Source organism: Geotrypetes seraphini, chromosome 12, assembly GCF_902459505.1.
Source record: "Geotrypetes seraphini chromosome 12, aGeoSer1.1, whole genome shotgun sequence".
Lineage (NCBI taxonomy): Eukaryota > Metazoa > Chordata > Amphibia > Gymnophiona > Dermophiidae > Geotrypetes > Geotrypetes seraphini.
This window is the reverse complement of record NC_047095.1, coordinates 104137761-104154238: the sequence shown is the minus strand read 5'-3', so window position 1 is coordinate 104154238 and position 16478 is coordinate 104137761. Positions and strand designations below refer to the sequence as shown.

The window sequence follows — 16478 nt, the reverse complement described above, 5'->3', positions numbered from 1 at the left end:
TGCCCCTGTATCGCTCCATGGTGCGACCTCATCTGGAGAATTGCATTCAGTTCTGGCCTCCTTATCTCAAGAAAGATATAGTGGTGCTAGAAAAGGTTCAAACAAGAGCGACCAAAATGGTACAGGGGATGGAACTTCTCTTGAATGAGAAAAGTCTAAAATGGTTAGGGCTCTTCAGCTTGGAAAAGAGACAGCTGAGGGGAGATATGATTGAAGTCTACAAAATCCTGAGTGGAGTAGAATGGATCGAATTTTCACTCTATCAAAAATTACAAAGACTAGGAGACACTCAATGAAGTTGCAGGGAAATGCTTTTAAAACCAATAAGAGGATTTTTTTTCATTTAGAGAATAGTTAAGCTCTGTAATGCATTACTGGAGGTTGTGGTAAGAACAGATAGCGTAGCTGGTTTTAAGAAAGGTTTGGACAAATTTCTGGAAGAAAGGTCCATAGTGTGTTATTGAGAAAGACATGAGGGAAGCTACTGCCTGCCCTGTATTGGTAGCATGGAATGTTGCTACTCCTTGGGTTTAGGCTACTAATCTAGTGACCTGGATTGGCCACCATGAGAATGGCCTACTGGGCTTGATGGACCATTGGTCTGACCCAGTAAGGCTATTCCTATGTTCTTGAAGACAATCCAGAATCTCCCTACGTATAGAAGACCCCACAATAGGGATACCCCAATCAGCAGCCAGCATGTTAAAATCACCTATTTGTAAAACTCCCCCTTTTTTAGATATGTTCTGAATGTCTACTATTAAATTTCTAATCACTTCTTTCAACTATGAAGGAGGCCTGTATATCATACTAATGTAAATATATTCACCATTCTCTCTTTCCAGTTTGATCCACAGTGCCTTTTCCTTGCCCTGCAGATCCTGCAATTATGTGGCTTTAATATGATCTTTCACATATAACAGTGGTTCCCAAACCTGTCCTGGAGGACACCCAGGCCAATCGGGTTTTCAGGCTAGCCCTAATGAATATGCATGGAGCAGAATTGCATGCCTGTCACTTCCATTATATGCAAATCTCTCTCATGCATATTCATTAGAGCTATCCTGAAAATCCAACTGGCCTGGGGGTCCTCCAGGACAGGTTTGGGAACCACTGACATATAACAATACTCTCCTTCCTTTTATTCTTAACCTGTCTTTCCTAAACAGATTATAGCCCAATAGAACTAGATCCCAGTCAAGGTTTTCTGTTAACCACATCTCTGTGATTGCCACTATATCCAACTCATCTTCTTCTATCACAGCTTCTAGATACAGAATCTTGTTTCCCGTACTATGAGTATTAGTATATACTGCTTTCCAGACAGGTCCCCCTTTTCCCATCGGTGTAGACGTATTCAGTCATTTACTTACCTGAGGCCTTATCTCACCTGGGGGCTTTGATCACCCTGCCTATCTCTTTTAGATTAATACCCTCTTCAGTTGATTAGCCAGCCTGTTGCCAAAGACACATCTTCCTTTCTTTGATAGATGCAAACCAACCCTGCACAGCAGCCCTTGGAAAATCATATCATGGTCCAGGTAGTCATAACGCTCTTAACAACACCATCCAGATAGTCAAGTTGTGAGCCTCTCTGCCCTGGCCTTTACTCTCAACAAGGATGATGGATGAGAATACTACCTGCACAACTGTCTGCTTCAACTTCTCTCCCAGAGCCCAAAGTCACTTTTGATATGTTTGCAGGGGTACCTGGCAGTATCATTAGTGCCAATGTGGTTAAGCAGCATTGGATAATAGTCATCAGGCTTTATGGGTATCAGCAAGCTATCTGTAACATCTTGGATTTTGGTAACAGGTGAAGGCATGTGGCAATTTTCCCAGTGCTAGGGGAACACTGGATATCAGTAGCTTGCTCAGGGGCAAAAACAGCAGCTTAATATGGAACCCTGGATCACGTAGCTATAGTTCAGGTTCTTCTTTCCCATATACATCTCTTTGCTTTTGATCACATTTAACATCATCTACCCATGCACTAATCTGTTTTCAAGAGAAGGAAACCTTAAAAAGTAAACCAAGTGGTACAACAAGTAGGAAGAAATCTGCGTCCAATCTCCTGCCCATTGCTTCCCACTTTCTCTTTATTCTTCCAGAATCTCCAAAGAAAAGCAAATATTATTTAATGGTGTAGCCTTTCAATTTACTCCTTGGTGTGATAAATCTCACTCTTTGGGATGGTTCATCTTTGACATCTTGGTGAATTCAGGGACACTATAAAATGACCTTCATGGAGAACAATTTTATAAAGGAGCAACTAACTGGAGCCTAGACCCAAGTACTGTCCTGCAAAACACATGCTATTAGAGCCTGTGACCTGTGTGATATAAACTGTTCTCTCAGTGATGAAAAAAGGTTGATGTATTTCTTTATTTTATTTTATTTTTCATGACAGGTCAGCTACATATCACAGAACCTTGATATGAGTGACCCTGTTCAGTATCCTTATTTTTACCGGACTGTCCCCAATGAGTTGCATCTCTGTGCTGCGATAGGCAAGCTACTGAAGTATTTTGACTGGAAATGGGTCAGTATCTTTTCAGCCGATGATGAAAGCAGTATGAGAGCTGTCCAGATGCTGAAAGAAAGGATTGAACAGAATGGTGGCTGCATCGAATTCCATGAAACCTTTCCTCACCAGACTAGACTCACATATTTATTGTTAGAGAAATATCATAGAGCAATTAAACAATCATCTACTGTGAACATTTACTACTTTAATAAAAACTCTGTATTTTCACTAGATTATATACTGTATCTTCAAATTCAGTTGAAAAGTGGCCAGGTTTTTATCACCATAGCTGAGATAGAAATAATCAAAAACATTCAAAAACATGTTGAAATAAGCAACAAGTTATTTATATTCAAACCATATAAGAAAGTTATGCCAAATTTTTTAAAATTTATCCGTGAGATGAAACCTATCTGGCTGGCAAAGGATTATTGGGCCAAAGATTGGTGGGAGGCCCTGTGTGACAGCAGATGCCCAAAACATATCAAAAGAGACTGCAACACTAATAATAAAATCTATTTCTTCGCTCACTGTTTCAGTGCATATTTTGGGAACAGTTACAGTGTGTACAATGCTGTGTATGCCGTGGCACATGCACTGCATGACATGATCATGTCTGTCTCAGGAAATGGCACCTCATGGACTAGAAAAAATAGAGAGGTTCTGGACTCTTTGCCATGGAAGGTAATTTTAGTATTTGTTATAGAAATTATTTCTTCAAAAGAAAAAGAGTGGTATACTTTGGCACAGAGTATGAGGAAAGATTTCACAGGAGTAGCAAGAGTGACCCTTGACAAATAAACACCCTCTTCCCTACATGATTTTGATAAATGCTCTCAATAATTATGAAATATTCAAAACCATTTACATGACTAGGAAAAGTTCATATTCATTTAAATCCATCTACTTAGATGTTTAAGTCACCTGGATATCTAGGTTACCAGGATGTCCAACTTTATACACCATTTTTGACCACAAAAGCGTCTAGGTTAGAAACTTCAAAATTTATACCATTTGGACATGGGAGGGGCTATCATTGTAATGGACTGGCCACTCACACATTCCACACAGAGAAGCATCTTTGAGGGCATTGCTGTGAACTTCACATAAAGGGTGCCATATATACATGTCACCATAAGCCCTTATAATTTATGCTGAGCCCCCTAACTCCTCCAAAACCAATTATACCCACCTGTCTATCAGCTCTTATGGCTGCAGGTGGAACCTACTGTATATGGCAGTATAGTAGAGATTTTGTAGGTTTTGGTGGCCTCATACTTTCTACCATAAATGTATTGGTTAAAGGGATTTATGGGCCTGGCTCTTCCTCTCTATGGTTCACTATCCCACCCATTTGGCTACTTAAAACCTCTGTGTAATGCTTTACTAGGCTTTCCTATACCAAGTTCTGCTGCTCTAGACACAGTTATTTACTGTTTTATTCACATGTTTGGGGGTTAGGAAGAGGTTAATGATCACTGGTGGAGTGTGGGGGACACTAATTAATCTGTCCTTTGGTCATACAGTCAATTTGGTCTAAGATCTAATTTTCATTTAGGACATGCTGGAAAAGGTTCAATTATAGGTGCAGGATGATCCAAGTCTAAAATCATTGTGACAAACCTAGCTCTCCTACTAGTTTTGGCACAGGATTGAGTAGAAGGAATAGCAAACCCCTGTGCAGGAGAACTGACCAGGTTAGCTCTGCTGAGTATAGTAGTGCTGACCTCCCTTGCACTAGTAATGATGAACTAGACAGAGACTGCCAGGTAGAGCTCAGGCAAGCTGTAGTACACTCTGCCATGCCTGCTTTTAGTTCACCTAAAACTTCAGAAGCTAGAAAACTACATTTCCCAGAAAGGCAGTGAACCAGCAGGAAACTGACATGAGAGCAGTCACAGCTGCAGAGGGAGCTTTCTCCTTTCCCCCTCTTCAGAGCAGGGAGGAGTGGCTTGGAGCCAATTAAAATTAGGCAACTCAGAACCATAGAGGAGGAGGAGCAAAGGGGGCTACAAGAAGAGCCTCAGAGGCAGCAAGGCTTGCCTCCTCAGCTGAATTCTGACGAGCTGAGAAAAGATTGGGAAATGGTGGACATTTCAGATGGGCCTGAGATTACAGCTGAGAGGCAGCTAGAAGGCTGGGAACCCATGGACAATAGTGTGCTGGTTATTCCTGGAGGGAGACTGGATGCAATGGACACAAGCTGAGCAAGGTTGGAAGTGTTTTTGCTATTTTTGTTTCTTAGCTTTTTGCCTGAAAGTTTTGGGACTAAGATTGTTTTGTATGCTGAATTGTTTGAGCTTCCCAGAGCTAGGCTCTGAAGCACTCAAGTACCTGAACTATTGCCTTGGACCGTGTAACATTCCAAACTATGCTCTTCCCTCTCAGCTCAGCTGGAGGCTAATTAGCTGGAGATAAGATACTGCAGGAAACTTAAGACATGGAGGAGCTCCATTTGAATGAGCTCCCTATCTGCAGGCATTCCGTGGGAGAGCTTCATGGTTAGCAGTTTTCCTTTTTTGTTTTGCAAAACTTTATTCTTCATAGTGCAAGTATTTTGTTTGCTTCTCTCCCCGGCTCTTTCCTAGTGAGGGAGTAATGCTGGGATTATCTTAATCCCATAGGGCTGGTGAAGAGGACTGAGATATAAAGACTGAAGTCTAGCCATGACTGAAGTCGTGTATATTTGTGTTTTGAATTAGAGTCAGGCTGTTGTTTGTGAAGCCAGTGTGGCCAGGTTGGCCCAGAGCTCTATGTTTTGGTTCTTATACAAAATGTATTGAAAAGTACTGCAATCTGCTAATAATATGAGGGCAGCTTGACCAGAGGTCAAAAATAAAAGTACACCTTTATTTTTGGTCACTCCTGGGTGTGTGTGTTTTTCCTTGCCTATTACACTGAGGTCATTTATCTGACAATATTCACCCTAGGCTGGAGCCTGGGTGGAAGCCTGAAGGGTTCCTTAGTTGGAAGGAACACGCTGAGAGCAGTATCAGTTGCAAAGTGCCCGGCTTGCTGCGCTTATCAGAAGCCGTAGTTGCAACACCATCCAAAGCTCACCCATTCCCTGCCCATAACATGTCTCTCAACATGCCCATTTCTACTTTGAACACTTAGCAGGTAAGAAGTCCTGAAAGACATTCATAAAGTCAGTTTTGAAAAGGACCACTTGGATATTTTGACTAGTAATACATCCAAGTGCCAATTTTTGCCAGTTTCTGGGCATCTAAGTTTTTTTTTATTATGTCCTTAATAGTAACTTAGTAGATGACAGAAGAAAAAATAACCAGAACAAAACAAATGGTCTGTCCATTCTGCCCAACAGTTAAATTCATATTAATTCATGATTAAACCATCAATGAGTATGATTTGATCCTCACTTTTCTTTGGTATTTTTGGTAAATATACCATAGAAATCTGTGAGGCACTATCCTCACATTCCAACCACTGGAGTCACCACCAAATTCCACTCCAGCCTATTTGAATCTGTGTTATCATATACTGGACACAGACCATAAGACTATCCTCACATTCCAAGCACTGGAATTAAAATCAAAGTCATCTTCAGCCCATTTATATAATCTGTAGAGTAAAACAAACCAATGCTGAGGTTCAAAAATCATGACTGATGTTTTTGCACGGAAAAATATCTATTTGCCATTTGGTGCCACTTTCAAGTCATTTTTCTGTTTCAAATATGAGTGCCATGGTGTGGTCTTTACACTTATACATTATCCTTTTACATTATCCTTTTAATTTATTCTTCCATCTTCAGGGGGTTGGTCTGTACTTTAAGGTTATACATCTGTCAGTGTAATTGGATGGACAGTGTTTTACCTCCAGAAATGGTTTTTACCTCCAGAAATGGTTTTTACCTCCAGAAATAAAGTTCCCCTTATAATGAAGTATGTTTATGTATGCTTGAAATGACCTGTTTAACCTGGCATTACTTAAAATGCACCCCTCACTCCTTAGCTCCATCATTATCTGAGGAACCTCCGCTTTACGAATGGTCTAGGGGAAGAGATGTATATGGATGAAAATGGAGACCTCGCCACTGGATACAATATTTTGAATTTGATCTTTCTTCCTAATCAGACATTAAAATATGAAGTTGTTGGACATTATAACCCCCATGCTCCCCCAGGGCAGGATTTCACCATTGATGAGAAGGCCATCGTCTGGGAGAGTTCTTTCATTCAGGTCAGATTTAAGTGATCAGAGGTGCTGATCCAAACAGGTAACATGAAACTTATGATAAAATGCTCAAAGGCTTTATGGGCAAACATTTAGCCTCCACATTCTTTATTGGTCACTTAGATTGGTTACTTAGCTGATCCCAGATGTGTACATTAGTCAATTAGGCACTATCAATTATTGGGGCTAATTGACACTAATTAGTTGTTTCAGGCATGTAACATAGTAGATGACAGCAGATAAAGACCCAAATGGTCCATCCAGCCTGCTCAAACTTACCCACTCTTTAAATTACAGATTTTAAATTTTCCTTCCTCTTAGCTATTACTGGGTCATAATCCAAAGCTCTGTCTAGTACAGTGCTTAGGTTCTCTGTCAAAGCTCACCCCAGCCCATCTAAACCATCCCAGCCATTGAAGCCCTCCCCAACCCATCCTTAACTAAATGGCCATATACTGACATAGACTATGCAAGTCTGCCCAGTACTGGCCTTAGTTCGCCAATATTTACTACTATTTTCTGATTTGAGATCCTCTGTGTTCATTCTACACTCTTTTGAATTCTGTTACCATTTTCTTCTCCACCACCTCCCTTGGGAAAGCATTCCAGACATCCACCACCCTCTACATAAAGAAGAATATCCTAACATTACTTTTGAGTCTACCAATCCTCAACCTCAGATTATGCCCTCTGTTTTTACCATTTTCCTTTCTCTGGAAAAAAAAATTGTTCTACCTTAATATCTTTCAAGTATTTGAGTGTCTGAATCATATCTCACCTGTCCATCCTTTCCTCTAAGGCAGGGGTGTCAAAGTCTCTCCTCAAGGGCTATAATCCAGTTGGGTTTTCAGGGTTTCCCCAATGAATATGCATGAGATCTATTGGCATGCACTGCTTTCATTGTATGCTAATAGATCTCATGCATATTCATTAGGAAAATCATGAAAACATGACTGGATTGTGGCCCTTGAGGAGGGACTTTGACACTCCTGCTCTAGGGTATATATATTCAGGGCCTCCAGGCTCCTCGTACATCTTTTGGTGCAAACTTCCTACCATTTTCATCACCCTGTTCTGGACTACTTCAAGTTTTCATATGTCCTTTACCAGATAGGTCTCCAAAACTGAACATAATATTCCAAGTGGGGCCTCACCAATGACCTGTACAGAGGCATCAACAACTTCTTTCTTCTACTGGTTACACCTCTCTTTATACAGTCCAGCATTCTTCTGGCAACAGCCACCACCTTGTCACATAGTTTCTTCACCTTTAGATCTTTGGACACTATCACTATCACCCCGTCCATGTACATCAAGCTCTCACCTTCCAGCACATTTCTAGATCCTAAATGCATTACTCTGTATTTCTTTGCATTGAATTTTAGTTGCCAGATATTAGACCATTCTTTTAACATTCTCAGATGCTTTTTCATGTTTTCCACTCCCTCCTCAGTGTCTAATCTGTTACAAATCTTGGTATCAGTCACAAACATATTGAACAGGATCGGCCCCAGCACCTAACCTTGAGGGATTCCACTACTCACCTTTCCTTCCTCCGAGCAACTTCCATTAACCACCACCCTATGGCATCTGTGTGATAACCAGTTTCTAATCCAGTTCACCACTTTGGGTCCTAACTTCAGCCCATAAAGCTTGTTCAAGAGCCTCCTATGAGGAACTATGTCAAAGGTTTTGCTGAAATCTAAATTGCATCTAACATATGTTCTTGATCCAGTTCGCTGGTCACCCAATCAAAAAATTCAATCAGGTTCATTTGGCACAATTTACCTTTAGCAAAGCCATGTTGCCTTGGATTCTAGGAAGTTCACTACTCTTTCAGCAACACTTCCATTTTTCCCAACAACCAAAGTAAGGCTTACCATCCTATAGTTTTTCGCTTCATCTCTGCTACCACATAGGGACCACATCTGCTCTTCTCCAATCCCAAGGAACCACTCCTATTTTCAGTGATTTGTTGAACAAGTCTTTAATTACATTACATTACATTAGGGATTTCTATTCCACCATTACCTTGTGGTTAAGGTGAATTACAAATGGACTCTCTGGAGATTAGAAGTATTTAGGGAGTAGTTCGTACATTTCTTTGAGTTGTTAAGGATTACATCTGAGTTGTCATGATATTGGAAGTTCATATGTAGTAGTTGTAGGTGATGTTTGGGACATTTCTGATTGTGTTAGTTTGGTTTGTGTTAGTGCCTCTGTCTATTAGCACTCCCAGGAGTTTTAACGTGAGTTGGATGTGGTATGTTGTAGAGTTTATGACAAGGTTTGTTATGGTTGGGGTTTTGATATTTTCAAGTAGGATGAAGTTTGTTTTATCTGGATTTAGTTTTAATAGGAACCTCTCTGAGCTCCCTTAGTATCCTGGGATAGATCCCTTCTGGTCCCATTGCTTTGTTCACCTTCAGTTTTTCAAGTTGTTTATAAACACTTTCTCCATGAATGGCACAGAATCTACTTAATTTTCTTGTGTAACTTTGCCAGACAATCTTGGTTCTTCTCCAGGATTTTCTTCTGTGAACACAGAACAGAAGTACTTATTTAGCACATTTGCTTTTTCCTCATCACTCTCCACATATTGGTTCAAAGCATATTTTAGTTTCACAATTCCATTTTTCATCTTCCTCCTTTCACTAATCTATCTGAAAAAAAAGTTGTCTCCCTTTTTAATTCTTTTAGCCATTTGCTCTTCCACCTGCACTTTCACCAGATGTATCTCTCTCTTGGCTTCTTTCAGTTTCACCTGGTAGTCCTTTCTGTCTGCCTACTTACTTAGAACAAACTTCCAGCTCATTGGAATAGGTCTTGATATAATGCTTTTTCTCTGTGCTTACAAAGTGTTTTACGTATTTTATTCTTTCCTAGAGTCATAAGGAGCTGCTGTAGAAATTGAACTCATAACCTCAGAGTGCTGAGGAAGCTGTAAAATAGCTAAGTCCGATAACCAGAGTGGCACTCTTTTTAAACTCTGGTGTTCTTTGACCAACTCCGATTCTAAATCTTACCATTCTTCATCTCCCTCTGCTGATACTCTAGCTTGTTTGTTTGTTTTTTTCAAGATAAAATCTCTCTCATTAGACAGTCTTTTCCCACAAGCGAAACTAAGTATCTCCCTACATATTTCAAAACTTCTATAGAGGAGATTCCAGCTGATCGCTACTGGTGTTCTTTCACTCCAGTATCTGAACTTCAAGTTTCTAGACTGTGTGAAAAGATGAGAAAATGTAAATGTTCACTGGACCCTTTTCCGTCATATCTGTTTCTTAATATTCCTTCTGAAGCTATAACATGGCTAACCATTTTACTGAATTTCTCTTTAGAAAATGGTTACTTTTCATAATTCATGGGACAAATAACACTTATTCTTCTTCTAAAAAAAGTAGATTTAGATCCTACAGTCCCCTCTTACTACTGACCAATTGCTAATATATCTTTATTAACAAAAATGTTGGAGTCAATTGTAGCTGGTCAACTTACTGACTATTTGGAGAAATTATCTTTACTTCAGTCATTTCAACATGGATTTTGCTCTAATTTTAGTATTGAAACCTTATTGATTTCTCTTCTTTCAAAAATTCAACAAATTTCTCTTCAAAATAAATGTTCTACTCTACCACAGTTCAATTTATCTGCAGTGTTTGATGTAGTACATCATATTTTACTTCAGCTACTCCATCAGGTCTCCATCAGGATGTTTTGGATTAGTTTTCTAAATTTCTTCTGTACCATTTGAGTGAGTCGTGGCGCATGGCGCGTGGCGCGTGGCTCGTGGTGGCTAGCGTGCTGTTTATGGTACGATGCAATGGATGTCAGAAGCATGATAGTGCAGTATTTTTGTAGCACCAGTTTTTCGTATGATTCTGGGTAATTCTAGTTAGACAAACATCTGTGTTAGTTAAGGACCGCGCCCAAATAGAAGCGTACGGAAAAACAGGTGAATAAAACATTTAAATATAATGTAGCTAAGGCCAGAAGAAAAAAAAACACACTAAAGATTAATATAAGGGAAAGAATGGTGTTTTCTTGTGTATTTTGCTGTTGAGCTAAATCATGGTGGAAATCATGACTACATGAGACATGGAGTCCAGTTTAGATTCTTTTGTATGTACTATAACTGTCCTGTCTTAGGCCAGCATCTTGTGCCAGTGAATAGTTTCTGTTCTTTGTTCAGCTTCCCGCCTTTAGCCTCGTGGTTCTAATTGAAAACAGATGTGCTCAGGCCAGTTAGGAAAACTCCATATTCCAAACTGAGATATAAAATGTATGAAGTATGAATGGCCAAGATATGAATGAAATTATGAATGTTTGGGGCCCATGGATGTGATATGTGGAAATATAAATGGTTTATATAAATGGTTTTATAAGAAATATTAAGGAAAAATCTTGAGCACAACATCTGGAAGTAATTAGAGTCAGTCTCAAGAATAGGGAAAAGGGGGGCATTGGAAGCCCACGCTTCAGGAAGAGGAGAGGGGGATTTAACCCCCCCTTTTTCTCCTGAGTAAGATTTCTGTGTAAGGCTGTGCAATTTGAATCTGTCAGCTTAGGAGTTTTTTTTCCTTTAAGGCTCAGAACTTGTCAGCATGGAAGGACTGAGAATTTACCATGTTAATAATTGTGAATTCTTTTGAATGTTAATGTTAATTCAGAAATCATCTGAAACTTTGACTAACTTTTAAACATGGAGGAATGTTTCTTTGTCTAAACTTTAAGACCACCCATAGAAATGTTATTGGTCGTCAAACTTGATGATGTCACTAAACCAAAAGTTATATAATAGACTGTAATGAGATAGAAAAACGAGACCATTGTGAGAAGGCCAGTCTTTGGCCACGATGATGATCTCCCATGAGCGCAACGTAAGCAATTATGCTGTTCTTTTGATCTAATAATGGGAAAATAGAACCAATAATTCAATAAATCCTGGTTATAATTTTAAAACCTTGCGCTGGTGTCATTTTGCATGTAGAATTATTTTCAAACCTGAAGCTTTCACAAATGGCGTCAATGCCCCATGCTCAATTGGTGGCGAAACCCGGGAACTAACTAACTAATTTGACGCCTTGAAAAAGCTTATAGGTTATTCATAGAAGCTCTAGGAACTTTAGAGATTTCGCATGGTTGTGTAACAAAAGGTAGTCACAGGTTGACTGGCTGCGCAGGAATATGGCGGAAATTAGAGATAAAACGGGACCGGAAAACTGGAAAATTGTGAGTATTACGCCTGTTTAAAGAAAAAAAATTATAAAAAAAAAAAAATTAATAAAAAAAATTAAAAATATTAAAAAATATTATTTAACAATAAGGAGCATGCTTGTATATATCTGTACATAATTATATGAAGTTAGTGGAAATTAAATATTAATGGAAAAAGAAAAAAGAAAAAATTAGAAATAAAAGTAACACAGAAAGAATGTAACAGCCCAGTGGAACAGCAAAGATGGCTTGTGAAAAGAAAGAAAAAAAAAAAATCCTTTGCAGTGCTGGCATTTTTCCATCTGGCTTTTAAACTGAGCAGTGCAGTAGAGAGCAGGTCTCCTCTGTGAACGTAAGTTTTTGCTTGTCTGATAACAGAAGTTACTGTGTCTAAGCTTTGTCTCTGAACTAACTCTTTCTCTCTGTGAAAAAGAAAACTGTCTGTTTTAATCTGACTTTGAAAAGTTTCCCTCTGTCCCGTCTTTTTGTTTGAAAAAATGGGCTGAGGGCACCCCCTCCTTTTCAGTGCCTATCTGAAGTAACTACTTTGAAAAGAAAAAAGAAATTGTGTTTCTCAGCTTTGTCTTTCTAAACTCCAGTTCTGTCTCTCTCTGTCGTGCTCTGCCCTAACTGTTTCTCTTGTCTCTGGAAAAAGAAAAGAAAAGTTAATGGTATCTTACAAGAAGTCCTATCGTTCTATGCTGTTCCTTTGTTTGAAAGAGCGGGCTGCAAATGGGGGATTTTCACCCCCACCTTTTTCCTCCCTCTATGCCTTCTACAGAGCTACCAGGAAGAGGGGAAGGGGGAGGAAAGAGGGGGAGGGAATAGCAGCAATGGAGTCCTTTGTCTCAGGGCTACAGATTTCCAACAGGTATTTGCTTATCTCGGAGCAAGTCTGTTTTGCATATTAAAAGGGTTTATTGAGAACTGGTAGTTTAGCAAGACATGAGAATCCTATGTATCCGTGGCTTAAATTTGTTTCCGATGTAGTAGAAAAAAAGAAAAGCTTATGTAGTGTAAATATCAGGATTCAATGTGGTCTCTCTCTGATAAAACTTTACCAGCTAAGCACGAGCATGTAATTCAATTGTTTTGATGTCGAGAAGTTGAATATGTTGATTTAAGTTCAAAAAGGCTTGCAGTGTATTGGGAGAGCAGAGTTTACATAGCTAAGTGATCCCTGCGGTGTTAGGAACAATGGAGGTACTTTGGGAGAGTTTCAGAAGCTGTTTGTAGCCTAAGGGCTCTGTACAAGATGCATTCTAGAAAAAAAAAAAGACGTTATGTAGCTTGAATTTTTCCCTTGTTCCTTTATATTTTAAAAAAGGTTATTAGAATGTTGGAAGAACAGAACTGTAATTGGAAAGTGATATTTAAACGAGAAAGTGAAGTGAAAAGGAAAAGAAAATTAAATGTCTGGCGATTTCAAAGCAGGGAGATAGTCTGTAGAACGAACGTACAAGAATGTGGAAGAAAGTTTTGTGAGACGTGTTAAGGAAGGATGTGCTATGAATTATGACCTGATTGTAAGGGATCTGATATGGAGGAGTTCGATAGGGAAGATGGGAGAAAAGAAAAGAATTCTGCTGGACTTGGGAATGTATTCAACAGTGAAAGGATAATTTTGTGGAAAAGAAAAAGATTTATTCCAAAAAACAGATACCATGCTTAAAAGCAGGCAAGTGTGCATAAGGGAAAAATAAAATCCCTGCCTTTATATTTTTATCTCAGGGTTCAAATTAATTTTGAATATGAATTTTTGTGCCCCTGCATGGTTTATAAAGTATTTTTAAACTTGTGCATTGTCCGAAATGTATGATTAGGGAGTAATTAAATTTAAATACATTTTAAAATTAAATTGGGAAGTTTAAAATAAAAAGATTAACAAAAGTAGAGGTTAAGTACCTATATTTTTTTGAAAATCGAAATAAATGTGAAACAAAGGGCTTGCTACCTTGGTTAACGGGAAAAGAACAATTATAATAAACTTTTATGTAAGTGGATGAATTCAGAATTGAAATTTTGCTTACTTTTTACAAGTAAGCTCTTCAGGATAGGAACCTAATAAAGAATATGGAATTGAGAATAATTCCCTGATGTTAGAAAAAAAGAAAGTCTAATTTTACCATGTAGAGAATGTGTCTGCATGTTTAAATTTTCCTGTGGCCATATTTTGGTACTACAGGACCCTGAAAAAAGTCTATTTAATCTGTATGTTTTGTGTTTCAGTTAAGAACCTTCTTTGAATCCTTTCAACAATTCAACACAGAAACTGTAACTCTGCAATACAAGAATTAGTACAGTTTGCAGAGGGGAAAAACTTTTCATGTGTTTCTCTTTTCTTTGTTCTTTTGTTAATGAACATGTGCTTTCCTTCCAGGATTTACACTGATCAGCAGTACCACATACCACCACTAGAGCTGTGGAGAACACAGAGAAAAATTCCGATGCTGAATTTTCGGCGGGAATTTCAGTGTTCCTTTGTCTTCAACTAATGAGCTGTGCTTACCTTTCAGTTGTACCAGTAAAGAAAAAAGCAGTTCCATAGTTACAGAAAAGCCAAGCTTGAATTATGAAAACGTTGCAGCATGAACTTTTTAAAGCCATGATTTAAATTTCACTGAAATTAATTTAGAGACTCCGACCTTACAAGTTGCTAAAACTATTTGCAAAAGACATTTCTGGACTCATATAAAAAATTTTGAACGGAAAAAACAGACTTTATCTTAAACCACGTTACTTTAAATCATTTCATTTGAATTAGGCTTCTGAACTTTAATTATGCTTTTGCATAATTTCATAGACTTATTCTGATATTGTATTAATAACTGTATTTTCTTTATCATTGTTTTCATGCATTGTTCTCAGAAAATATTTTGTCCTGTATTTTAAATTTTATTTCATATGACTGTATTTCTATACACAGTGGCAGCTTCTAAGCTGTAACACAGTGCTGCAATATTGTTTAATTGGGTTTAACAGCTGATATCATCAGTCCTTTTAATTATTTTAATTTAAATTTGAGAAATGAGTTCCTGCAACACACACAGAAAAAGAAAACTTATATCTGATGTGCATGCATTATCTGCACATGAGTACATTTCCATATTAAGCATATATTTGGGTTTTCTTAACACTGTGCATTATTTTACACTTTATTGATATAATTCCAAGATTTTATAACATAACACTTTTGAGCATAGGGACTAATTAAATTAGGTAATACTGAGGTTCTCTTTATCTTAGGGAAATCTAGGGTTCTATTTTTCTTTAGCTATACTTTCTCTAAATTTTCTGACTTTTAAACTTTAAAAGTACTGGAGTTTCATGAATACCTCTATGAATAAAACAACAGACGTCTCTGCTCTAGGACTGTACTTGCACCTAGAACAGACACTGACTGTCTAACTACCACTGGAATGGTAAGTTTCCTATATGATATGGTTTAGACAGCAACTTACATAAATGTACACTTAGATGGGTTTTATCTAGAATAGTGGATGGGATTTGCTTGCATTCTCACTAGAGAATTCAAGTAAGCTTTGGGTAAGATCTTCTAGGCACCTGCCGTTGCAGGCCTAGGTAGTACATTTTTCTGGCTTTTGCTATCTAATTGGCATTTAAAAGAATATACTTGCACAGACACACTGATCCATAAGAAGAACCGTGCCCTGAGTAAACCCCAGCGCCACAGATAAGACCACGAGCTCAATTATGAATATTACTTCATAAATTCAGTAATATCCAAGAGGGGACTGAGTGAGTCGTGGCGCATGGCGCGTGGCGCGTGGCTCGTGGTGGCTAGCGTGCTGTTTATGGTACGATGCAATGGATGTCAGAAGCATGATAGTGCAGTATTTTTGTAGCACCAGTTTTTCGTATGATTCTGGGTAATTCTAGTTAGACAAACATCTGTGTTAGTTAAGGACCGCGCCCCAATAGAAGCGTACGGAAAAACAGGTGAATAAAACATTTAAATATAATGTAGCTAAGGCCAGAAGAAAAAAAAACACACTAAAGATTAATATAAGGGAAAGAATGGTGTTTTCTTGTGTATTTTGCTGTTGAGCTAAATCATGGTGGAAATCATGACTACATGAGACATGGAGTCCAGTTTAGATTCTTTTGTATGTACTATAACTGTCCTGTCTTAGGCCAGCATCTTGTGCCAGTGAATAGTTTCTGTTCTTTGTTCAGCTTCCCGCCTTTAGCCTCGTGGTTCTAATTGAAAACAGATGTGCTCAGGCCAGTTAGGAAAACTCCATATTCCAAACTGAGATATAAAATGTATGAAGTATGAATGGCCAAGATATGAATGAAATTATGAATGTTTGGGGCCCATGGATGTGATATGTGGAAATATAAATGGTTTATATAAATGGTTTTATAAGAAATATTAAGGAAAAATCTTGAGCACAACATCTGGAAGTAATTAGAGTCAGTCTCAAGAATAGGGAAAAGGGGGGCATTGGAAGCCCACGCTTCAGGAAGAGGAGAGGGGGATTTAACCCCCCATTTTTCTCCTGAGTAAGATTTC

At 38.4% G+C, this 16478-nt stretch overlaps 1 protein-coding gene across 1 annotated transcript in view; it reads left to right on the top strand.

Annotated features, from left to right (window-relative positions):
- Window positions 1-16478, top strand: part of LOC117346210 (vomeronasal type-2 receptor 26-like) — a 66064-nt gene that overhangs the window by 27511 nt on the left and 22075 nt on the right. Inside the window, exons 3-5 of the mRNA XM_033915612.1 lie at window positions 2411-2973; window positions 3067-3211; window positions 6503-6730. Of these exons, the coding sequence (XP_033771503.1) occupies window positions 2411-2973; window positions 3067-3211; window positions 6503-6730 (936 nt within the window). The remainder of the gene's footprint in view (window positions 1-2410; window positions 2974-3066; window positions 3212-6502; window positions 6731-16478) is intronic.